This window comes from Sceloporus occidentalis, unplaced genomic scaffold (assembly GCF_023333645.1).
Source record: "Sceloporus occidentalis isolate IW3139 unplaced genomic scaffold, rSceOcc1.0.p SCAF_2, whole genome shotgun sequence".
Taxonomy (NCBI): Eukaryota; Metazoa; Chordata; class Lepidosauria; order Squamata; family Phrynosomatidae; genus Sceloporus; species Sceloporus occidentalis.
In genome coordinates, this window is record NW_028316982.1 from 102,683,184 (window position 1) to 102,709,891 (window position 26,708).

Genomic DNA, 26,708 nt, shown 5'->3' on the forward strand with positions numbered 1-26,708 from the left:
CTGTTGGGAGTGTTTTGCTTGTTTAAAAAAAAACCCTTTGTTTCCTGTTGTTTAAACCTGTGCAATGAATTAACATTAGGACATTTTAATATGTGAGTTTTGCAACCAGAAATGTATAAATAAGATAAAACCAAGTTGGTAAAAAAGGCACATAAGAAAAGTGTAAATCAACTTTACTTCTGATAAAACAACAAAGCTAGTCCCAATTATATTTGATGGTAGCAAATGATCAAAATGCCCGGTCAAAGCTTCGTTTTTGGCCCCTGTTTCTGGATCTGTCGTTCCTGTTGAAGCCGCCACCTCGTCTTCCATTTCTGAAGTTGGAGCCACCACCTCGTCTCCCATTCCTGAAATCAGAGCCGCCGCCGCCGCCACCTCGGCCACCTTCATTGGGTGATTCTTCAAGCTCAGGTAATTCTGTTGCCACTGAGAGTTGCCAGCGTCTTGTGTCTTGCCAGGTTTGCTAATAAAAAAAAAGTTTTTTGTGATCTTAAGTGCCTCTTTGTGCAACCAATATTTACTGTCATTACAGAAAATAAAATATAAACACTTGGATTACATTCATTTTTCACTGAAATGAAAGATGAATTTATCTCCCTTAGTGCTTGCCCTGAAGTCCCCAAAGTAATCCTCAAAGGCAAGCAATTATAATATTTTCATTTGCCATTTCTGGAATATTGCAAAAAAAGATGGTGCCTCTTAAAGAAATAAAGAACTCTCCCTTTAGTTAATGATGAGGATGGTTTCTGAGACTTTCTCTCCCCCCTCTTATATTTATGTTTATATATATATATACATATATAAGACTAAAAGATGTTAAAATTGAAAATCAGGGGCTTTCAAAGTGTAATATAAAAGCATCTAGATATGCGGGGTTGGTAGCAAGGTAAAAATACTAATCAATAGAGGTTCGAAGAGAAGTAGAGCTATTAATAAATTATCAGTTTGACAGAGAATGTAGAAGAATTAGGGTGGGGTGGGGGGAATGTACTGTAAGGTTTAAGTAGGTAAAAGAATGATGCAAATATTGGGGATCTTTTTTTCTTTTCGTTTATTTATTGCTGTATGGTTGTTCAATAAAGATTAAGTAAAAAAAAAAAATTCATTTGGCCTAGCTTTCTGTTGACTGGGCCTAATTCTGCTTTGGTCAGGCCTCGCCTAGAATACTGTGTTCAGTTCTGGGCACCACAATTCAAAAAGGATGTTGACAAGCTGGAGTGTGTCCGGAGGATGGTGATCAAAATGGTGAAAGGTCTGGTAACCATGCCCTATGTGGAGTGACTTTAGGGAGCTGGGTATGTTTAGCCTGTAGAAGAAACTGCTAAAAGGAGATCTCCATTTAAATATTTGAAAGGATGCCATACTGAAAATGGAGCAAGTTTGTATTCTGCAGCTCCAGCGAATAGGACCCAGAGCACTGGGTTCAAATTACAGGAAAAGAGATTCCATGTAAACATTAAGAATAACTTCCTGACAGTAAGAGACGTTTGACAGTAAAATAAACTCCCTTGGTGGTGTCTCTTTCGTAGCTCTGTAAACTGAGGCTGGATGGCCATCTGTCACAGGGAGTGCTTTGATTGGGTATTCATGGAGGGGGCTGGACTGGATGGCCTTTCAGGTATCTTCCAACTATGATTCTATGTTTCTAATAAGTTGATGAGTGATCTTGTACATTTTGTAGCTTTGAAACTTTACCCAAGTGATAATTATTTTCATCAATATTTTACTAATGTGACTTGGTTAATAAACTATTAACATGTCTTGCTTTTTTCTAAAAAGGACTGAATTCAGCATCTTAAAATTAAAATATACAGCGCGCCCGCGCCATACATGGCTTTAACCTTATGCAGAAGGTTAAGCCACCCGGCACTGAATGATGCATGCGCCCATGACACGTGCACTGCACCAAATGCGTAAGCGTTCCCCCATTGCAGCCAATGGGGTTTGAGCTTACGCGTTTTTCCCCATACGCGGAGGGATCCGGAACAGATCCCTGCATATGAAGAGGGCGAACTGTATAAACATTTAAAAATTATGTAACAATATACAATATAAAATTTCCTCTCCAAAAAAATCATAGGAATAATTGGGTAATGGCAATATTTAAAAATTTTAAATTAGCCAGTCACCTCCATCAAATATCTAGGAGTAGATAAAATGTCTAAATATGGCATCACTAAGATGATAATGTTGGGGTCAAGCAGGCTCCATTGGAGAAAGCATTCTTTACATGGAACGAGCATAAACTTCTATTCTTATCACTAGTCTTTGAAAGTTGTACAGTCGGCCCTCAATATCCACAGGGGATTCGTTCCAGACCCCCTCGTGGATACTAAAATCTACAGATGCTCAAGTCTGCATTATTCTCAATGGCGGTACGGTCATGCAGCCACACCACCATTAAGGACAACAGAATTCACCTTGTCCGTCCTTCCTCCAACCTGGCTCTCACTGGTGGTGAGTGGGCAGCTGGCCTCCTCCCCTACATCTGCTTCCTTCCTCCCACCTCTTCCTTCATCCTGCCTCCTTCCTACTCCTCTTTCTTCCCTGTATCTTCCTCCTCCACTGCCTCAACGCGGGCTTGCTGTCCAAAGAAGGTTGAATCCAGGGAGGGCGGACTGTTCATTTACTTTTTTCACTTTGTGGTCAGAAGTAATTTACATTTATACCATACTCTGTTCACCTGACTGAAAAGTGAAAGAATTCTAAGGAAAAAATCCAAAAAACTGAGAAAGGAAACAAATGCTGCAGTATAACAACTACAGAAGTTTCCTACCCCTTAGGATACAGGCAAATACTCTATATTTTATGTAATTTAACTAGAATGGTCATGACTGAAAACTACTTATAGACTGTCTGACAGGGGCCGAAGCTGCACACAAATAATAAAAATATCTGAGATTAAGAGCTAATTCACATTAGGGTCACACTGGGAATTGGCTAGGATATGGCTTGTCTTTTTCTGCATAGCAAACGTGTGCATTTAAAGAAGGCTTGGTATTAAATATTTTAAAATAGTTAAATATTTTTTTAAATGTGTACTTATTCCTTTTAAGTGTATGGGAATCTTGTGACAGACTTTCTGAGTTTAGTGAGGTCTACAGCATAACTGAGATTCTGAGTTTGAATACCGATTCAAATACCTCCTCCCCAATTTAATTACAATTATTTTGATCATCAAATTTGTATTTGTTAGTATTTTAGTAAAAAAAAAAAATCAATTAAGTAGTAATATCTCACCTGCATTTTATTTAGTTCAGCTACAGGAATATCAAAACAAACACCCTAAACATAAAAGAAATGCATTCACTATTAGTCTCCAAAGAAAGTAACTTGAAACATACTCTACAAAATAAATAACACTTAACATGTTTTAAAACAGCATAGCAGAGAAGCTGTAGTACCAAATGCCTGTTCTGTTAAAAACATGCCTACTACAAGTTATTGAGTCAGATTATAAGAACAGGGACAACTGATCTAGTTCATGAACGGGTAATGCTAAAGTGCTTTCCAGAGCTGTGAATAAAAGAAACTACTGCTTTGTCTCAAGAGAATGCTGATTTATAAATAATAGAAGTCAAATAATGAAGGACTGAAAGGATTTGTTCCTCATCATAACTGCCGAGCTCAAGTCTACAAGAGTGCTTTTATTTTATTTTTCCGTTAATTACAATATAAATTATGTTTGTATTTATATTTGTTGTGGTTGATGTCCATGAAATCTTGTGCAAAAATAAAGATCAGTCTTAAATGTGTTGCTAGAGTTCTCCCCCCCTTCTCTTTTTATAATATAAATTGTTGTTTCTAAACTTTCAAACTGCCTCCATCCTTCTCTTTCACATCAATCCAGAGTACTACTAGTAATGTTCTTATTGGAAAATATTGGAAGACTGAATTACTGGTACTAGTGTCTTAAGCAGTGAGTAATGCCCAAGTTTCTCTAATATAGGTCCCAAAATCTATCTTAGGACAACATGACTCACAGTTATAAAAACCTTTCTTCACACCTTACCAATGTCACTTTGATTTTCTATTCCAAACCTGTCCTTTTCACACCACAGATAAAATAGGACAATTAAATGCCACAGAATAATGAACTAATAATATCTACAAAATCTATAGATAACAATATTTCTTACCGTCTTCCCCTTGAGAAAACGCATTCTGAACACTTTGTTGTCAATGTCCTCGCCCAGCTGCTCTTTTAGACCTCGCCAAGCATAGCCAATTGAGTGCATTTCTACTGAGCACTGAAGTCTCATGGTCACATAACCCTTCAAAAGACCCAAGCAACATAGGTTTACAATAAAAATGACTGTAAGTAAGCAGTTATATAGACATATTCTTAAGCATGTGTCAAATACCCATTAAACAGAAATCCTGATTAAGTACTATTAAAGACTATTACCTATTCTAATATAATGGTTATTGGGGAGGAGGGAGGGAAGTAGTAAGTAAGAAAGAAAATGTACTGCCAAGATTTCTTGGGCTTGAATCCTACTGTTAGTCTCAAAATAGAGTAGGCCAATAGTTCAGTGAAACTTACATAAATATTGATTTACCAAATTACTACTCTGATGCAATGAATGTACTGTATGTAGTTGAGGCTCACAACAGAATTTAGGCCTTAATTGCAGTTAAAATGGCCAGCTTGCACTGGTTCATAGTCAAAATGAAATGTGTTTGCATACTAACATCCAGTACACGAATGGAACCAATTGTGTGCAGGTATGTGGGAACTTCCCTATGTCATACAAATCAAGGAGAATCATTTCAGGAATGTTAGAAAGGTAAAATTATTCTTAGAGAGCCTATGGAAGCATTATATTTACCGCATCAGAGTTAAGTAAAGAACGTTGCTCAATGGATGTGGCTCCTGAAATATGAGCCAGAGCTGCAGCCAGAGCTTCCACTGCTCCCTTTTCCTCTATCAGTCGTTCAGCAGACTGTCGGAAGTAGTCAATGGCAGATGGAGGAACAGAATCCAAAGATCTAAATGAAACATTTTAGAATTCAATATATACAAATCCACTGAAATGAAATATACATTTCATCATCATCATATGAAATATCCAAATAAAAAACTTAACATACTTAAGCTACATTCGAAGCACATTTGTAAGACACAATGAGTAGTGGGGATGACTTCTGAATAAAGCTGCACAAAATTGTGAATCTAGAACCCTAAATTAAGTTCAGATTAAATGAGTATAAATTCATTTACATCTGGTAGCTGACCAAATGATTTGTTACTGTGGTGCAAAATGCATTTTCCTAATCACAACATAACAGCAAATTTCCAGTTTCCTGAAGATAGCTGAAAAAAAGCTAGCTAAGCAGATTTTTTTTAAAAAGTACTTATTAGTTTACCCCAATACTAACAAAGAAACAAAACAAAAGACAAAGACTAATCAATTTCCATGACAAAACAGGTTAGATTAAAAAGAAACTATCTCAAGGATAGAATCATTTTGCCAGCAGAGAAAAAATATGTTTTTCTTTTCTTTTTTCCAGTAAATAATCCTGAATCTTCATTTTCCAAAAATCTTTTAATATTTTTATTGCAAAAAGGTATTCAATATTTTGAATACAAGTACAGTACTTTAAATTATTTCATCACATATTCTAAACACTGCATTAACTTAACTAAATAGAAAAACAGAATGTGGTTTTATCCTGAATCAGATTACTGATTCACTGCAAAAATAATCCAATCTGAGACTTCTTTAACTGTCCTGGATCAGTGCTAGGGAATCCTAGGAATTTGTTGTGGCATTGAGCTCTCTGACAGAGAAGAATAAATGTCTCACAAAACTGCAGTTCCGTGAATTCTGCAGCACTGAACCAGGGCAGTTAAAGCGGTTTCACACTGGATTATTTCTGCAGTGTGTTTTGGACCTAAGCAAGCCAATAGTACCAACTCTGAACTTTGTTGAAAATCCATTTTCACAAGTAGTAGTAATGACTTCTGCAAGGAAAATTCCTAACTCTGTTCTAATTTCACATGATAAACCATTATGATTGTTCCTTATTATGTGTGTCCCTTGTTATGTATGTGATTGAAATTATGATACGTGAAAAATACATTTTTTAAAAAGTCAAGTGGCAATTGCACTGCAGCGGTTCAGAATAGACTATATCCTAGCCTTACCTGGAGATCCCATATATTATTGAAATATTATCTTACTCATGTATATTAACTAGGGCAGACCCTGGTCAGCTTTCAAAACCAGATAAGATTGTATGTGTTCCAAGGCTAAAATATTAATGAATTATAAAAATAAATACATGTTTTCTAAGGGCCTATAAGAATACTAAAATCAGTATCACTTAGGTGTATGCCCCACACACTGCCAAGATTATGAATTCTCAAAATATATCATATTGCCATCATAAAGAACAATTTCAATGCTACTTATGTAAAATTTAATATTTTAAACTAATTTTATTTCTATTTTTCAGGGTGCCATTTTAGATACAAATGCACTCTGATACAATTTTAGGGGTGATTTCAATGACATACATATTTGTATCAATGTACTGTAGCTTTTTGTATGCAAGTAAAATCTTAATCAAATTAGATATCTAAATAAGGAAACATGCATATAAAGACACTGGAAACCAAGAAAAGGTGTCAACATAAATCCCCTAGAACTAAGATTTTTGAAATCGGAAGAGACTAACATTAGCTTTAAGATTTAATCCCAAATAAAAGTTAAAAATGAACATACTTGATTGCATCTTTACTGGAAGCTTTAATTATGTCCGTTGCTGTTGGAACACCTACACGTTTAAAAGTAATCCCCTGAAATTGGAAGACAGGCTGTTTAATTAACAAATAAAAAAGTGGCTGTGTTTACATTTTAATCATAACTATTTAATACTTAAAAGTCTACACTGTGTTCCTGTATATAAAATCTTACAGATGTTTATATTGTTCCAATAAAAGAGATGTATGCTTGGACTAAGCTACAGAACAAACAAGAGACTCAGAAGACACAAGAAATCCAAAGGAAATTACCGCTTTTTGTTCTACTTGTTTCAGCTGATAATCTTCTTTGCGCTGATAGAAACAGATACACATCCCAGTTCGTCCAGCTCGGCCTGTGCGTCCAGAACGATGAATATAGGACTCTACATCCTTTACAAATGAAAAAATCACGAGAATTGGGTACTCTCAATTACTATCATACTACAGTGAAGCCAAGTTTAGATTTGCTTGTTGTTGCTGTGTGCCTTCAAGACAATACCAACTTATTGCAACATTAGCACAGGGTTTTCTTGGCATGACTTGTTCATAGGGGGGTTGCCATTGCCTTCCTCTGAGGCAGAAAGTACAACTTGCCCAAGGGTTTCTATGACCAAGCAGAGATTTAAATGAACTACAGTCTCACAGAGTCCTAGCCCAACAGTCAAACCTCTGCACCAGACTGCCTCTCAGGTCTATATTTACTGACATGAACAAGTGTTTAGCTAACTTTGTATAAAGACAGACAATATTATATCCTGAACAGTTACAACAGCAACAACATGGAAATTTGTTTGAAAGCTAAAGTTAAGAACTGCCTTAAAAAGCAGTTCAGCTCTGTGCAGACTTGGCCATTAAGGCCGGTCTGGAGGTGGAGTAGGTGCAGGCCGTATATGACACATGCCCCACCATGATGCCATGCGCTGCTCCACACAGTGCGTGGTACTCCTCTGGTGATGCATCCACATGACACAGCGCCCAAAGAGTGCCTTAAAGCCATGATGCCATGGCTATCTCACCCTGGAAAGGTCAGATTGGGGCTGTGGCGTGCGGTTGTCAAGACTCTGATCTGGTGCAGCTGAAGGCGGCTGCAGACCACTCCTTAGGGGCAGTCTGCACAGCCCCTAAGTCATTCCTCATTCTTGTTCTTCCTAGGAGGATGAAAATTGCATTCACCAAGTGCACACTGTGCTTGGGGCAGAAGATGAGTTTCCATAGATTTCATCACAAATTGTCTAATGAAGACCATGTTTGAATGAATCTGCCAAAGAAAAATTCATACACTGCAATATCTTTGATTTGATCTTACAATCCCTTGTTGAACTGAAATTTGGGGAGTTCATTAAAGGCAAATATGACAAGGGTGCAAGTGTTAGAATACAAGAGGGAGCTAAACAGATGGAGTCTCTCTTTGATAGGCCTAAAAACTACCCCCACGTCACTAAGCAAGCAATATTAAATAATGTTTCTGTTTTGCAATATAGATATAACAATATAGACGTAACAAATAGTAGTAATTTACCTTTGGTGGTGAACTCTGTATTACCAAATCAACCTCTGGGATATCTAAACCACGGGCAGCTACATTGGTTGCAACCAGAACCCCAAAAGCTCCATTACGAAATCCTTTCAGGGTGACTTCTCTCTGTTTTTGTGGAATGTCTCCATGTAAAGACTGTGCATCCTAAGTATAAAGAACAGTTAAAATTATAGACAGAATGGTCCATGTATCAAGAGTCACAATCCCCCACACACCCACACCCCATGCAATTTAAACAAGCATCCAGATATTCTGATGCCGGAGTATTATTTCATCCACATTCTATCATACCTAGTACTATTCCCCTTTTTCATGGACAGTACTTTGTCCAAAATATCTGTCAAGTGTTTTTGTTCCAGCTTCATGAATACCATCCCAAACAAATGTACAAGACTCTTTTGTACTACGCGACAGTTGAAATGGCCTCCAATATAGCTAGACATGTAGGAAGAAAGCAAGACACCTGGCAACTCTAGGTATTCTAACACCATTCTACATCACCAAAAACTATGGAAAACTATTAAAAGAAAATGTTGACATAATATTGGAACATCTCATGAACTTGCATAATCTACTTGTATAGCATACAGAAGTCTGCCACCAAACAAGACAAGGATTGGGATGGGCAGAAGCTGATTTCAAATGCAAGCCAATGAGAGATCCACTACAGAGAAAAGAATGTGTGACACACAAAATAAACTACAGTGGTCCCTTCCCTTATGCGGTGCATCTGTTCCGGACCCCCCGCTAAGAGAAATTTCACGGATGCTCAAGCCCTATTAAAGATAATGGAGCTCATGCCTACAGTGGCGCAGGTGCCATTAATTTTTCGAGCACAGGGCACTGCTTCCACCATATGCTGGAAGCTGCGTAGGACGTGCCCACGTATGACATGGGGGCATTGTATGTCCAAAAACTGAGTAAGCAATGGTTTATTTCTGTATTCAGTGCCAGCAGTGTTGGAAACATATTCCTCTCCCCTTTCTCCTTCTGTTCCCCAAACCTGATCTTGATGGTTTTCTAGCTCCCAGACCAGGTTCAGGGTGGCACAAGGTCTCTAAGAAGCAGGGGGTGAGGATTACTGATTCTGTTAGAAACAGAAGGATTTAACAGAAGTACACTACTGGATGTTGGCCTGAGTCAAGTTACTACAATTATGCAGAAGGAAGAGCAATTAATCCTGCTTTCATTAATTTAAAAGCATTCAGAAATAAATTTGTAACTACTCTTCATTTTAAGATCAATGGCCCAAAACAGATGGGCAGAGAAGGGTGGTTTCTGGCCGCTCTAGGGGCATAGCATTTACACAACGCATGCTCACAGAGTGCCTGGAAGCCATGCCGGCGGCCCAAAGCCAGACCCAGAAGGAGCAGATCTTTTTCGCTCTTATTTGGGGCCACAGGAGGAGGTGCCCTCTGGGCCATAGTGTGTGTTCGTTGCTGCCCTGGGGCTATCCTGCCTATCTGCTTCGCCCTAATTATTTCTTAAATTGTTCATTTTTACCTGGTTAGACTACTGTCAACTAAAATGTAAATTAATTTTGTAGCAATCCCTTTGAGACATCAGATCATTGTACCTGTTTAATTGAGGCATTCAGAGCCAGTTCAGTTGCCTCTTTCTTTGTCTCACAAAATATGATGGTACGTCCATGACTACCACTGTAGACTTGAAGAACATCTCCAATGACAGCAGCTCTTTGGGACCAATGACACTCAATAGCCAAATGCTGTTGGAAAAGAAAGTTGTACTGATTAGCAAGGAAACAGAGAACAGATCAAAGCAAATCTGTCTAAGAAATTTATTTATTTATTTTTTAAAAAATTATATTTACTATAACTGTGCAAACGTAGTCTTGGTTTAAAGGGAAAAAGTTACTTACTTCTACATTCATAGCAGTTTTTTTAGTCTTCTTTCCAATAAGATCAATTTGCTCATATTTGGATTTCATGTACTTCTTCGCTACATCATAAACCCAATGTGGGCAAGTTGCAGAAAACAGTAATGTCTGCGGATTGCTTTCAGAATCTTTAACAAAACACATCTTTGTGTCATACAATGTCACAAGAAATTCCACAATGAAAGAATAAATGAGAACATTTGAAATCATATTCAAATTATTTCACATTTGAAATAAACTAAGCCCAGGTAAAAGAGTGTCCATAGAATCTAAGGCAAGAAAAGAAAAGTGAAATGACTGTGTGTCTACATTTGCTGTGATATCTTGAACATCTTCTCGAAGTATCTATGAGCAAGGTTAGTGGTGAAAAGGTAATGGAAATCTATGGTATTTGTCGTGTTTATTTGTCATGCAACATACTATACTTTATTTTAAAGCTGTTTAATTGAAAAATCATTTTTGAAATATCCCAACAAGGCTAACTTATTACAGTCAGGGAATGACACATTTTCAGTGTGTCATTTCTTTCATAAATATTGTGTGACACACATTTCTACTTTTAAATGAAATGGGCTGTATGCAGAATGGGCTCGAATTATTCATTTTTGAGACTCAAGTTCCGTTGTCTCCAATGGTGATAGGTGCACTTGGCCACACCATTAGGGACAGCCCCCCCCCCCACGCTATCCCGTTTTGGTGCATGCACACAGCCATGCCACCACTGGGGACAAGAGAACCTAACGGTGATGCAGCCACATGCATGCACCGCCACAGGACAATGGGTGATGTCCCTAATAGTGGTGCGGCCACTTGCATGTGCTGCCACTGGGGAGAAGGTGGGCTTGCCATTCGTGGATGGTTGAATCAGCAGATGGCAAGTCTGCAGATACTGAGGGGCAACTGTACTATGATTTGAGACAACCACATAGATTATGTATTTACCTTTTTTGTAAGTGTATGCTAAGATTTCCTCTACTTGTTCAGCAAAGCCCATGTCCAACATTTGGTCAACTTCATCCAGGACAACATGCTTCAGACTGGAAATGTCCAACTTGCCATTTTGAAGGTGGTCTTTGATTCTCCCTGGAGTCCCAACCAGGATGTCAATGCCATTTCGAATTAGATCAACTAAAAGAAGTGATAACAAAACAAATACTTCCACATCTTGTAACATGTAAAAGTCTAACATTTCAGCTAATTTGAACAGCACATATAACTAGTTTGTCTCTAAAGATAGAAACTCATCCAGGGCAATTTTCTGAAACCGACAGACATTATTTTGGTAAAAGTCCAAATGCAAATACCCCACAATGTCTACCACAGTTTAATTTGAAGGTTTTTAAATATATATATACAGCTACTTTTGATATCTTACACTGTCCGTTATATGCAGTTCCTCCATAGAAGCAAGCTACGGTCAGTTTCTTTGTGACATCTTTGAAGTCTTTGGCTACTTGCATGGCCAGCTCTCTGGTTGGAGTAAGAACTAGCACCTAAATAATTTTTAAAAAATCAATTAGCAAGGCAATAATAATTAATGCAGTGCTGTACTACTAAGGATTGAATTACTTCATTTCAATCCTCAGTGGTTTTTAAAAAATTTTAAACATAAGAGAATACATTATATATGCAACTTTACAACAATAAATAAAATCCTGAAGCTTGCTAGTTGTAATGAAAGCAATGTTACAAGCAGGAACACACAGGAACTTTCCCAAAATACCAACATCAAAACCATGAAGGAAGAAAACTCATCTGGAATGTATTTAAATTCAGCTTCTATTTTATGCTGCAATACTATGCATTCTTATAATGGGGCAAATCTCACTGAACAGAGTGACACTTTCTTCTGAGTAACTAACTTTACATAGTACAGTTGACCTTCCTATTGGAGGTCTGGCAGGTTGTGGTTTTGACTACCCACAGATCACCATGCCTATTAAGAGAATAGGCTGGCCCAGCTCCATCAGGGCTAGCCTGAAGATAGTCTCCTCCCTCCATAACTGTCATCTATTGGCCTATGAGGGAAAGAATAGGCTGGCCCAGCTCCATCAGGGCTAGCCTGAAGAAAGAGGCTCCTCCCTCCATAACTGTCATCTTTCGACCTACGAGGGAGAGAATAGGCTGGCCCAGCTCCATCAGGGCTAGCCTGAAGAAAGAGGCTCCTCCCTCCGGTCCATCTGCCTTGGTCCAGGCCTCAGAGGCAGAGAAGAATGCTGGACCTGATCCCCTCCCCCCCCCCCCCATCATTCCCTTCTTTTGTGTCGTGTCTTTTAGATTGTAAGCCTGAGGGCAGGGAACCGTCTATTATCCCCTCTGTTGTAAACTCACTCGGATTCCCAGTGATTGGGCGGCATATAAATAAATCCTATTATTATTATTATTATTATTCTTCAGTGTGTGCATGTAGTTTTTATGTTGATATTTTGGGAAAGTTTCTGCTTGTTGTGCATTCTTTTTCTGTGTTTTTGCCCTCCATGGGGGATGGGGCAGAATCCAGGTGTGAAGAGTCCATGAAATCATGCTATCAAAGGACCAATGACAACTTTTGCCATGCTTATTCCAATTACTAATTTCAATAGTCTACACATGACCAACAATTTATGTGTAACTGAGAAGGTTCACTGAATCTGTCTGCCATGAAATGTTTAAAGGTGACATATTTATTAGCATAAGAAACCAATCTTTCTAATTCAAGTTTTAAAGGATGTTCTTACATTTTTAGTCCTTTTGAGCATGGTTAACACTGTTCAATAGAAACACTGGGACAATCATCTCCCAGTGTTCTGACCACTCTGTATTCCATCATGTATGCAAAAAGTATGTACTCAATGCATGAAATCTCCCAACAGCTGCATTAAAATTTCTTTGACTTTATTTTTTATCATCCTCATTACAATGGTTTCCAATGTAGTTTACTTTCCAGATTAATTGCAGTCTTTTGAAAGCTTGTTGAGATTCCCTCCAGAAAACAAATCTGACTTTTCAGTTTAAACCTGTGCCCATTTATGCTTCCACAGAAAGTCAAGGTAGCCTCCATTCCCCTCCACCCTAAGAATGAGTAGGGATGTGACACAAATTGGTAGTTATATAGCTGTCTTATGTCATAATGTGGAAAACCAATCTCATTACCTTTGGAGTTCGGCCTCTTTTTCGTTCTTGGGAATCTCTCTGAAGTTTTTCAATTAATGGAATGGCAAAAGAAAATGTTTTTCCAGTTCCAGTACGAGCTTGAGCTATCACATCTTTGCCATCATATATATATTTGAAAGTTTTTGCTTGCACCGGAAACAGGTAGGTAACTCCACGAGCTGTAGAAAACACAGGCTTTTATCACAAATATATAAATCGAGCATGATTCAACAACCACTCACCAGTTCTTGTGCAATACAAACCAATTCACAGGAAGTGAACAAAACCAAGAACTTTTATTCACAAATGGAAGAAAACAGATTCATTTTCAGCATATAATCAATTGTTTCGCTAAAATAGATTAAGATATATCCAGTCCAGCATTTTAACAACACTCTCATCAATCAGATATTCCTGTTACTCATAAATGGATGACTGTCTCATAACCTGTTTTTCCTTCATTGTTTTGTGATTAAAAGTTTATTGCCTGATAAGGACAATCATAAAACACATAAAAATACACAGATTATCAATTACAAAACACTTATTAAAGTTTAGCTTTGGCTACATCCACCCTGCAGGAATAATCCAGTTTGATATCACTTTAACTGCCATGACTCTGTGCTATGAAATTATGGGAACCGTAGTTTGCGAGACATTTAGCTTTCTGTCAGAGAGCTCTGGTGCCACAACAAGCTACAATTTCCATAATTCCATAGCACTGAGCCATGGCAGTAAAACAGTGTCAAAGTGGATTCTTTCTGTAGTGCAGATGCAGCCTAGGTATTTTAAAAAATACTTGTTTCTATTGACAAATAATGTTATAATTGCCAATTTAATTCTTGTCCGTGACTTGATATAAAATTGTGCATGTCAATACATGGTTTGTAACAAACCATATTGTCTCAAACTGTAAGAAATAATAATATTGAATTTTAGTATTCCCACAAAGTTTGACTTTTGTAAAAAGTGTCTATCGTCCATTTGGGGCTTTTTCTGTACAGATTTGGCAAGTAGTTTCTCTAAATGTATTTGGAATTCTGGATAATAAATACACTAGTTATTAGGTCAGGGGATCTCTGGACCTATTGCTTCCTAACAGATATGAAAATAATAATAAGCATGTATGGATTCTAGATGTAAGAGTTAGTTGGGAACTGAGAAAATCTACAAAGTGTCTTTAATCTCTGTACTTCATCCTCTTTGGGAAGATGCTCCAGTTCTCGGATTATTTGCTGCCCTTTTCTGCATCTTCTCCAGGATCATCACATCCTTACTGACAGAAGGCCACAACTGCACAGAGTCAATGTTCAGTCACTCCACTGATTTATGTAACAGCATTGTAATAAGCGCCATTTTATTTTCAATTTGTTTTCTAATAATCTAAACTTAACACTCAAGTTTGTTTTAAAGTTTTTATCTAGGTATAATTTAAAATGTTTTTATCCACTGTATATTGTCTCAAGGGTCCTGAAAGTGGTCTTTAAACATCATAAATAAATACATTATTAATATATTTTGTCCCCCCTCTGTTACTTATACCAAACCTCATACAGCGTCTCTCAGTCATTTACAGATATCATCAGATATCACATCTACTGAAGTATTTGTTAAAAGGGATTAAAAGGGAATTGCTTTACTCTGAATTGTAAACACTGAAAGAATATACCTTTTAGAAGGTCAAGAGTTGCTTTAGAGATATCAAAATTGGAGAAGTCTCCTTGCTTCTGTTCTTCTGTCAATTCCTGTTGGATTAAGAACAATCAGAATAGGAGCTGTAAACATTAATTTAAAGCATTTCAAAAAAGTACTGGATATGTCAAAAAAGAAGATCACTGGCTACATTTTGAGAGAGAAAAAAAATCATAGAATCATGGAATTGGAAGAAACCACAAGGGCCATCCAGGCCAGGCCCCTGTCATGGACAACAGTAGCAGAAACCAATTTTTACCCCTTCACCTTCTTGTGAGGCTGCTGAAGTCTCATTTTCAGCAAAAATCAGCTGGAATTCCATTTTTCATTTCATGTATTTTTTGAAAATTTTAAAACATGGGATAGAGGGATGATAAAGCACAAATCTGGGAGAATTTTTGTAGTGTTTTGCCTTGCACATTTTAAAAAAAAGAACGGGGGCCTAAAAAACAGTTTGGGGCCCCATAACGCCTAGAGGCTACACTTTCCCTACCCCTAGTTGATACCACTTGGCAGCAGGTAACCAGAGTTTCAGATAGTGTTTCCAGCCTTTTTAAAAAAACTATGGGTATGGAATGCCTCCTGTGGGCGTTTACCTGGCATTTAGCATTATGTCTTCCTCTATCAGGTATGTAGATCATTTTATTTTCCCAGTTTTAAAAAATCAGCTAAGATGTTTTAACCCACTTTTTAGTGCTATTCATCTTAGTGCTAGTGCTCTTTTTACTAGTGAAAAAACGATTGTATTGTATTTGAAGCATTTTACAGTACTGTTTCACTGATAGTACTTTGTAATGGCAATCTATGTTGTAATTTCACTTTAGTTTTGCAAATGTATATCAAAACATATAAATATATAAAAAACATATAAATCAAGGTACACAACTAGAAGCAAAATAATATAGCTATAAAGGAACATATTTTTGCTAAGAGCATGTATTGTTACAAAATCCATAGCAAAAACACCTGACATCTTCTAATTCATTTTTATTTTTGCACTCAGAGAATGGGACCGATATCACAGTACTTAAATCCCATATAAAACTTTAAATCAAGAGTGTCTTCTGCAACATGCTTGCCATCCAAAACCTAACAAACAAACAAACAAACAAACAATCGAGTTATGTAGACAAAGTTAAACATCTCGAGAAGTCATCTTACCGGATCTTGGTCACTTTCACAATCTGTATTTGATTCTTCAGCGTTGCTTTGCTTTTTCAAGTGATCAACCCCATTACTTACAGAGGATGTTGTCTCATATTCTGCAATTACAGTTTCAATGTCATCCACCATTTCTTTCTTTTTCTTGATTTTCTTTGGTTTGGGAGGCTCCAGTTCTGAATCAGACAGCCCATTTTCCTCTGGCTGGGATTTGTGCTTTTTCGCTTTTTGTTTTTTAGATTTATCTTTTTTATCCTTCTGGAAGGCAAAAATAACAAAGAAAGAAAAATCAATCGCAGATTAATAGTCACTCAGCTTTCTAGGGAGACATTTCCCCCTCACTATTCATTGCAATGTAGAGAAGTTTCAAAAGGTACCCATTCTTACTAGAGAAATAAAGTCTGAAAATAAAAGCTCTAAGATATGTCCCCACACAGTTCAGTTTCAAAATTAAGTAAAGATAAAAGATTTAAAAAATTCATCTCTTTTTGCAATTTAAACATCTGTCCTGTTTACTTATATATAAAATGTACAGATTTCTTCTTTTATGATAATAAATGTGTTGAAGATTCAGTGATCTTTGCTAATTTATCCCTACACTCATACAGAAAATGTTCATCTTGTAACACTGTCAACAGAGATCAAAATGAAGAAAATAACCATATAGCATATATCCTTCCTTGAAAGGCTCTTTTAAGACAGCATCCACATTAGTTTAAGAACTGCTCTTGAAATGTCAGCTGGCATACACTTATGAGCAATATAGTCCTTTACACCTCATGTCACATCTTCAGAATCGCCTTTGTTTTTAAAACAATTTTTAACACAAGGAATTTAGCAAATGACAGAATATGTTATATTGTGCCTGGAAATGAGACCCAGTCTAAACACAAAACTCATTTTGGTTCCATTTATCTTTATACACATAGCCAAAAGATAATTTTATACAATATTTTAAAACAATTTTGTGCATGACACAAAGTCTGTGTACATTGAACCATCAGAAAGCAAAGGTGTCTCTATATCAACCACCCATGAAAAAAGTTTTGGTTTTGGGAGTATTTTGGATTTCCAAATTCCAGAAAAGGGAGATTCAACCTGTATCACTGCATTTAATTTACTCTATAGTGGTGTTAAAGATGACATGTAGTTAGGGAGTTCATGGCCCAAATGTCCCGAGATGGCATTTTACGTAAATGGGACTTGGCTCTCAGAAGACAACATAAGCTCTCACTGCTGTTTATACTATACACCTTTTCCTGATGAAGAAGCCAATTGAGCTTTGAAAGCTTGCGACATATATTTTGTGCATTTTGGTTGTCCCAATAAAACTATCACTTTTGTGGATTTTGGATGTTACTGTACAGTACTTTGTTTAGGCTATGCCACTGTTAAACCACCCTGCTCAACCCAGTGCCAACCTTGGCATACCTGATGTTACAAATTAAGCACTAGGCAGCCCTGAATGATTTCTAAAGTCCCTTTTTAGGAAGGGAGAGGTAAAGTGTGGTGCAGTGGTTAAAATATACTGTATTTACAGCATGAACTGTGCCAAGGTTGGTGCTGGGCTGAGCAGGATGGCTGTGAGAAAGGCACAGTGGGAACAAAAGCACAACAACATACTTTTATGGAGCCAACCATAATGCGTAGTAAAGTACACGTTGCAAACTTTGAGAGCACTACTGGCTTCTTCATCAGGCAAAGGGGTTGAAAACTATAACCCAGTTTGAGACTGCATTAACTGCATTAATGGCTCAAGGCTATGGAATTCTGGGAGCTTTGCTCCGCTCTGGGCCCCACAACAAACTCCAACTCCCAGAATCCCATAGCCTTGAGCCATTAATGCAGTCAAAGCGGTGCCAAACCGGATTATCTCTCCAGTGTGGACGCAACCAATAATAATGGCGGAGGAAACCCCCCTTCCTGGCCTCCTCCTTCCTTCCTTCCTTCTCTGCTGCCGGCTTTTCTCGCTTGCAGCCACCACGAGGCTGAGGCCTTACGTAACCTCCTCCTCCTCCTCGGACCTTGTGTTTCTTTCGGCTCCTGCTGCCGTCGGCTCCTTCCTCGCTGGCGTCGGCCTCTGGGCCCATGGGGCTCTGGGGGTCCACGTCCTCCATCTCTCCGTCCTCACTGAGAGGGTCTGGCCGGGGAGCGGCGGGCATTTCCTGGGAGCCGCTGGGGCGATGGTGGCAAAGGCGGCTGCTCGTTCCCGAGGCCGGCCTGAAAGGAAAGAGCTCCGCCCAAGGAGCGGCGTAAATTAGGAGGGACGAAGGAGGAGACACACGGCGGAGGGAGGAGGAGGAGGGGAATGTGAGGCCTAGCTGCGAGGCCCAAGCGCTGCCTCGATTTTGGCGGCTGAGAAGAAGCGAGGAGGCCCAGCAGCGCTCTAGGCCCGGAGTCAGCAGTAGCGCCTTCTTCGGAGATCGCCGGGCCCACAAGAACCGGCACCAGCCCCACCACCAGCCCATGCTTTCTCTCCCCAGCGACCGCCCCCTTCGCCTCAGTTGGGCCTCCCCTCATCATCATGAGGCCCAGGAGGCAGGCCTTCTCGAGTAGATTGCAAATGGCGCCCAATCGCTCATCGATTGCTTGCGTGCATGCATCCGCACTGTGGAAGTTAACGCACTTTGACACCGCTTTAACTGCCCTGGCTCTCACTGCTAGGGGAACTGGGGGGGGGGGGTTGGGAGGCGTTTAGACTTCTGTGGTGCAAAACACACTGATAATAAAATAAATACATATAAATACATAATAAAACAGTCCAATTTTGAGACCGCTTTAACTGCCCCTGGCTCCATGCTAGGGAATCCTGGGAACTATTACGTAGAGAGAGATGTTGTTGCACCTTGGAGACATAACTGCAAGAATGGAGTTGGCAGCATGAGCTTTCATAGACTTAAGTCTATTCCTCAGATGCGTTTGGGACTATCGTTTTGTGAGACGTTTAGCCTTCTCTGTCGGAGAGCTCTGTAGCACCACAATAAACTTCAGTTCCTAGAATTCCCTAGCACTGAGCCAGGGCAGTTACAGAAGGCTCAAACTGGATTATTTCTGCGGTGTGTTTGGGCCTCTGTCAAGAGAGCAATGTGGTGCCACAACAAACTACAATTTCCCAGGATTCCTTAGCATTGAGCCATGGCAGTTTAAGTGGTGTCAAATGGGATTGTTTCTGCAGTGCAAAAACAGCCTGGGTGTCATAAGCATAAAGGAGGGTGAGGCAACGCAAAATGCATGCACACCGTTACACAAATACACCACCAGCAACCTCCAGTTACTCCCTTCTTCCCACCCAGATGCCATTTTCCACCTTGAGTTAGAATATCCCAGCTTCTTTTTGCTCCAAGTTTTAGCCCCAAAGTGCTGCTTCATCTTGCTGCTTAGATGATGCATGAGGTAGAAGTGGTTGTGAAGCAGAATGAAGCAGCACTCCAAGGCTAAAAACGAGCAAAAAGAAGCTGGGGTACTCTGACTCAAGGTGGAAAATGTGTATCCTGATACTGGTCCGGTGCTGGTGCGGGGCTGTGGCAAAACAAAAACATGGTCACCAATAATGCAATAGATGTAATACACAAACCAGGTATTCCAACAGGAGGACATGGAGTAAAGAGGCATGTACGGGGGGCTCACTGTGCTTTGCCAGTGTGTCACTGGGACCACGGATGCACCAACACACTGTACTGGTCATGCATTGCACACACGACTGTGTGGCAAATTATATGGGCAGCCATCCAATGGAGTGGAATCTGGTTGGGAAGAGGGATCACTAGGTCACAGGCAGTGTGTTTGTGTGATGGTGCGCATACATGGTGAGGGGTGACAACAAAAAAGATAACTGCGCAGCATGGCTTGATGCTACATGGTGCAGACAGCCCATGTGTGTTCAGCCTGCATTGGGAGTGGGCAGTGTGGATGACCCATTTTCAGAAAACGCAGGGTCAATCCACTTTTTCCTGCCCATCTCCTCTGGCCCTTTGATGCCCCTGCAGCCCCCGTCTCAGTACCTTTTCATCTGCTGCATTAGCAGCATTTAGGAACCTTCTTAGCTAAGCTGCAAATTCCAGGATTCCACAGGAGGCAGCCATGGCAGTTAAAGTGGAATAAGAATCTATAACAGTGCAGTGTGACACTGTACATTGTATTCCCCCTAACATTCCTGGCAACTGGGCTTATGTCCATCAGCTGGAAGGGAGAGAGCAGTAGTAGCGGGAAGTGGCAAGCCCCAAGCGCCAGGTGCTTGCCGCTTCTATTTCCCCTGCTAACTCGTTTCTGGGATTGACTTCTATCAGTTAAGAGTGGGGAAACTCTGAGCACCAGGTACACATTCTTCCTGCTGGGAAGACACCAGCCACTGTTTCTGTGTTTTGGAGGAAAGAGCAGAATCCCCACAGCCAAAGCACAAGAATCATATCTTGTGCCCAGGCCTTGCCATTGCAACCTCCACTACTGCCCTGGGAATGCTTCTTGGCCTGGCTGTAGTCAATCACAGGTAGTTTTTAATTTTAAATAATGACTTGAGGATCCACCAACCTCCCACGGATACTGAGAAGCCATGCTACTCCAATCTAAGGCAATCAGGACATTTCAGAATCCTGTGTGGCCAGTGAAGACAAACACAACGTACAACAGCTTTATTCTATTGTTTTTACTATATAAGTATTACCACAAAGTTACAAAAAGACACTGCAAAATGTTTATTACAAAGCTTTTATACATTTTCAAATGAGACTATAACGATTTCATCTACTTTTAACAAATCTGATAGTTTACGACTATTTACAGTAAAGATATTAACATATTTACAAAGGAAATCTCAAAACCTGATGAGAAAAAAATTAAACGTTCATAACTGGAGTCAACTGAAGCAAGGAACTGCAAGTAAGAGTCTTTCCATTCTGTATAGTCTTCTCTATGCCCTCAATATTCATGAGGAAACTTCTTCTTTTCTTCAGTCCATCCAAGATGGCAGAACTCGCAGATGCCATACTTTGTGTTCTAGAAAGAATGATTTTGTAAAACAAAAGATGCACTGAGAAATACATTTATCTATATGCATCTGCTCATAATCACTGATTTACCAATTATCTACAGAGATAAATAAATAAATAAATAACTCCTCTAAAAAGAAATGTTGGCTGATCAATAATGACAACAAAGTAATCTTTATTTTGCAACAGGTAAAATAATATAAAGATCCAGCATGGTGTAGTGGTTTGAACACCGAGCTGCAACTCTGGAGGACAGGGTTTGATTCCCTGCTTGGCCATGGAAACCCACTGGGTGACCTTAGATGAGTCAGTCAGCCCTCCCAAAACCCATGATACGTTCACCTTAGGGTTGCCATAATTCGGAAACAAATTGAAGGCCCATGACAACATTGAAGAATATTAAAGAAACTAGAATTTCTTTCACTGTAAGGGTGACATATAAAGATTATGTAGCACAGCTAGTAAACTTGGATGTAATGCAAGCTTCCTAAAGATCCTTTAATATGTACGGACTACATTTTCTAAAGAGAAGCAGTTACTCACACACCTGTCGAAATTTTAAAAGTCAGTCATGGTTTAGAGAATTCAGATTATAGCCAAGACTATATATACTTTTGGCATAATGTAAATATATGCCATTGTAGTCACAGTGTATCTCTCAGCTGTGCAAAGGGTGCCATGGCACTGATCTTACCTAATGTACAATGGTCACAAATTACCCACAAATCAAAAGTAGGAGAACCCATGTATCTGCTTGCAGAGCAGTTACCTGTGCCATGGACTACACTTACACATAAGATGTAACTGGTTACGCTGGCATAACGCCCCAACAGGATTCAGGTCTATGTAAACTTCCAGAACTACTTTTCTCCTCAGAAGAATCTGTGCCCTTTTTTTATTCCTTCCACATTTTCATCAAGACAAATTTTAATTCTTCATGATCTGGTAATTTATTAATGACTGAGTATAGGCTCCGCATCCATTCTGCCTGAGCAGGAGCAAGCACAAACGGCTGTATGCTAGTGTAGGAAGCTGTGCCTTTGCCATCAGCGTGGTGCATTTTATGGTCCTTGGTAGCATCATGACCAATGTTCACAGCTGTACAGAGTCAATTTGTATTAGACATTTTAAAGACACCTTTTGCATTAAGCTACAGTCTGAAGAGAGTTAAAACATATGAATTATTTCCAAGCGTAGCTCCACACACACAGGATACTAGTATGTAGATCACAATAGAGCTACATCACTAACCCTCATCAAGGAAAGGAATTACTTGATAAACCAGGGACCTAAGCCACCAAGTCCACTAGCACCTAAGAAGGCAGTGTTGGGTTCAAAAGCATCCTGAAGGCAGATACAAAAAGTTACCCTATTTGTGTTGGCTCTGTCCCTGTGGAGCAGAGGAAGCAGAGTCAATAAGTCATGTTCTTCTTTATTGTTCCCTCTATAAAGAAATCAGATCTTCCTTTATAACCTCGCTTGTCCAACACTTTCCTGGTAGACAAGAAAAATTCTACGTTGAATATCTTCTTTCAGATCGAAAGGAGCTGGCAACTGACAAAGTTGCCAAATTCTGTGCAGCTGCGATTGTCGCAGAAATATTCTGAAACTGACGCAGAAATACTTTGAAATATTCTGGGGGGGAAATTGTTACACCATTTTGACTTTCTTATTCTTATATAATCTTCCTTCTGTAGATAATGTGTTTGCACAAAATGTATATTGCCTTGTCTTATATAATTGCCTTGCCTTATATAATTATTGATTGTAGACTGCCTTGTTTCATATGAGTATAGTAGTGCCCACATGGGACAACACTATAAACCTGACATATGTAGTTTTCAATCTGTCTAAATGTGTTACATTTTTAACCAGAAGATGTTAGTTTAGGATATAGTTTTCTAAATAACTGTGTCAAAGCTATTAATTTTAAGTTTACAATTAAATTGCTAAAGTTCTTTGGGATGACTTTTATAAGCGAGGTTTAAGATTGTAATTTATGAATAGAAGCTTTTTGCATATTCCTATCCTGAGGCCTTGTAACATATGTACTCATTTTTATGCTGGCTTTGTGCCGTAATAAATCATTTCAGCATCCCAGACTTTATGCTTACTCCTTCAGGAGGAAAACAATCCCCTCCAGAATGCATACTAAATCCAAGATTGGGAAACTACCAGTCCATGAAGTTTCATCATGTCAACTGGCTATTGTGATCAATTTACTGGCACTCATTCAGATCACTGTTAAATTCAGGCAATTGTTCAACATCTCCACAACCTCATCTGGATCTGATGATAATGATAAACAGAGCTGTGTATACTATGGCATTCTGCTCCAAATCTTCAGATGGTTCAGTATTAATGGAGGAATCATGCACAGATGGGTTATTCAAGAGACATGAACTTTAATTACCTATTGCATTTTTGTAGTTCTGACTATAGTTTATGTCCAGTTTGCAAAATCAATATTAAAATCAGGGAACCAGTGTCGTCTAAGTATTTATTTGGACCACACCAATCATTAAATGAAAAGGAGAAAGAAAATGCAATGTTTCATTATGGGACTCAGCAATCCTTATAAAGACTAAAGGGCATACATGAAAGGCCTAGATCAAATAAAGATGTGTGGTCCCCTAAATAACTATAACTCTCAACAGTCATCACCACTAGTTATACTGGCAAGGGCTGATGGGAATTGCAGTCCAACAACATTTACTGACCCACACATTTCTCATCATATTTTTATACAGGGCACACACAAAAAACGTTTAAGTGTGACAAATCGATATGGTAGTACTATCACTCTTGTATGTGTTCTTACCTGGGAGAATCTATCCCACTATCTCCTGTTATGCTGTGATTTCCTGTTCCTTCCAAGTGGTTTCGCTCATGCTGGACTTTCTGATCCAGAACCACATTGTCATTTGTGTCATCAAATGAATGTTCCTTTCCCCCAGAATTTGACTTAATTTCCCAGCCTTTTGGTGGCAGTGTCAGAGATGCTAATTTTCCACCTATTTCATTGAGGGACTTCTGCCAAATTCTGGTCTCTGCTTCATGCACATCATAGAAGTCAAACACACAGGGTTCAACACTATTGGACGTCGGCCTGTGATCATAAACATCATTCCTCTCTTCATTCGCTTTGTAGGCAAACAGAGGTATTTGTTGGCAAACACAATTTCCTCCTTCAAGGCTTATATTCTGATATTCCTTTAAGCTATCCTTTGATCTAGAAAGATTAAGAAATTCATTTTCATCATTCTTACATATATCAACCTGGTCCATCCTAGTTCTGTACTCTTCAATACCCAGTTCTTCTTTTACATTAGTCCACTTTCCTTTATCTGAAGAACTGTATGGGCGTTGGCTGGACTGTAACTTGGATGACTCCCTATGTTGCTGCTGTTCATCATCATCATACAAAGAAGCACAGGCATCATCATCACCACCTACTTTTTGACATGGAGCCTCTACATATTGTAGGTTAATAGACTCAAGCCATTTGCTAGTGTTAGCAGATTTAAGTGAATTCTTTAAATCATTACTTTGTCTGTGAGCAACAATATTGTCAGGTGGTTTCAACAGGTGTACATCATCTATATCAATGGGAAAACAAACATTTTGTAAATGACCTGCTTTTTGACCCATTAAGCCATATTCACCTGCTTGATCACACAGGGGAGTTCGACTGGAATTCCCTGCATATGTTTTCTCTGCTCCTTCATTTGTGAGAGCAACATAAGTGTGAGGAGCTACCTGGCTCTCTGCCATATTTTTAGGGTTCATCCCTCCATGAAAATTGTGTTTACAAGCTGCACTCTTCCTCAAGCATCCGTGTTTGCCATCTCTTTCTAAACCCCGGCATTGTGTGCAATGCAGTTGTTGCTTCTTGTCATCGCCAACATCACATGTGACTGTGAGTGACTGTTTGATTTTACAGTCCCTAATTCTTGAGGAATGTGTAATTCTTTGAAAACTCCTCTCTGATCTAGAAGCTTTGGACTTTACATCACGATTTTTGTGCTTTCTGTGTTCTTTTGTTGACTTATTCCTTCTATAAGGAATATCCTGAAATGGATTATTAATTTCTTTTTTGTATATGAAGTGAGAGTCAACTTCTGTTGCATCTCCAGACAAGTGTTTATTGCAAGATTCAATTGTAATACAGGACCATGGATATTCACCAGTGTTATCCACTTGGCCTTTTGCTGGTGTTACTTCATCAGTTTTAAAGTCTCTCTGTGTCATGCTAATTTGTTTTTCTTTGTTGGATTGGATTTTCCTGTGATGCTTTGCAGCTTTACTTTGTTTTTTCTGGGTGCATCCTTTGGAAGGATGTTTCTGCTTCTTCGTCAACGCCTCTGTAGAGGTTCCTTTACTGATATATTTCTTCTGCTCCTCTACTTTCTGCATCAGCATTGTGTGTTTAGTTAAGTTGTCCACTGTCAACACAGGGTTAATGCGCTTAATAATTTCATGTTCAACATCACGTGGGATGTTATCCAAATTATCTTCATCTCTGACTGGCCATTCTTCGGGAGGAAACTGGGCAGAAAATGAAGAATGCGTTTTTTTAGACTTTTCTTTCTTAGAGGTGCTACGCCAGAAAAGACTAAGACCAAACTTTTTCACCTTCTCTTTTTCTTTCATTGAATTTACAGAACAAACAGCTGCACAAGAATGGTTGCCGGCCAGTGTATCAGAAGCTGGATTTTGAACTGTAACTCTGGATTCACAAGACCCTTTCTGGATTCTTTCCTTAGGTTCATGGCTCATTAGCTGCTGAGGCCTCTGTTCATTCCTGACAGTGTGCTCAGGGAAACAATGACAGGATCTGCAGTGAGATGTAACAGGCAAATGATCTTGGACAGGCTCTCTAGCCTCCATGCTAACAAGGTATGTGACAGAAGGTTCCGGAGGGCAATCGTCTTCCAGCAAGAGCCTCTTGTTGCTCTTCATAGTATTGTGAGAAATGAAATATGTATTTGGGGTCACTATGAAATATCCTTCCCCAGTGTGATATATCTTCCTTTCTTTAATTAGCATTCCAAGCATACTGTATAGAACATCATGGGTGGGAGCTGCAATTCCTAGCACAGAAAAGATCAGATTATGTTATGGTTTATTTCTGCATTGTATTAAACATGCAAAATATATCAGAATCCTTGTGGAGACTCAAAACCCAGGATCAAGTTTCTCTCTATAATCTTTCCCATTTCTCTGGTTTGTACCTTCTCACATTGCTGAAAGGTGTTAATTGGCCCCTTCCATAAGTGCTTCTCTGCCATTTCCCTAGTGTCAACTTCTATGGTGTATTCAAAAGGGCTTAAATATCCTAAAACAGTGATTCATAAGCTTAGGTTTTCCAGTTGTTTTTCACTTCAGCTTCCTGAATTTCTGACAGTTGGCCAAGCTGGCTGAGTCTCCTGGGGTTTGAGGTCCAAAACATCTGGGAACCACTGTCCTAAAGACACCAGATCCCAGCTGATCTTGGAAACTAAACAGGGGTCAGCCCAGGTTAGTACTTGGATGGAAGACTGACAATGAACA

The 26,708-nt window shown here is 39.1% G+C and overlaps 2 protein-coding genes across 5 annotated transcripts in view; both read right to left on the minus strand.

Annotated features, from left to right (window-relative positions):
* Positions 1-156: 156 nt before the first annotated feature.
* LOC149318798 (nucleolar RNA helicase 2-like) lies at positions 157-18,653 on the minus strand. Of its 2 annotated transcripts, none has more exons than XM_089510479.1 (15): positions 18,195-18,653; positions 16,171-16,425; positions 14,987-15,062; positions 13,318-13,496; positions 11,561-11,678; positions 11,128-11,313; positions 10,168-10,313; positions 9,865-10,014; positions 8,271-8,432; positions 7,022-7,141; positions 6,732-6,805; positions 4,833-4,992; positions 4,140-4,274; positions 3,241-3,285; positions 157-463 (listed from the first exon to the last, which is right to left on the minus strand). In XM_089510479.1, the coding sequence occupies exons 1-15, from the start codon at positions 18,636-18,638 to the stop codon at positions 230-232; spliced, it is 2,484 nt and encodes an 827-aa protein (XP_089366605.1). In that variant the 5' UTR covers positions 18,639-18,653; the 3' UTR covers positions 157-229. The 2 variants fall into 2 exon arrangements, with proteins under 2 accessions (XP_089366605.1, XP_089366604.1); XM_089510478.1 differs by having other exon boundaries at positions 16,171-16,428.
* Positions 18,654-20,835: 2,182 nt separating this feature from the next.
* Positions 20,836-26,708, minus strand: part of STOX1 (storkhead box 1) — a 30,650-nt gene continuing 24,777 nt past the window's right edge. For all 3 annotated transcript variants that reach the window (XM_089510482.1, XM_089510480.1, XM_089510481.1), the window contains exons 3-4: positions 23,977-26,248; positions 20,836-21,162 (exon numbers count right to left, since the gene is read on the minus strand). In XM_089510482.1, coding sequence (XP_089366608.1) covers positions 21,003-21,162; positions 23,977-26,248 — 2,432 coding nt within the window. In that variant the 3' untranslated portion in view covers positions 20,836-21,002. The remainder of the gene's footprint in view (positions 21,163-23,976; positions 26,249-26,708) is intronic.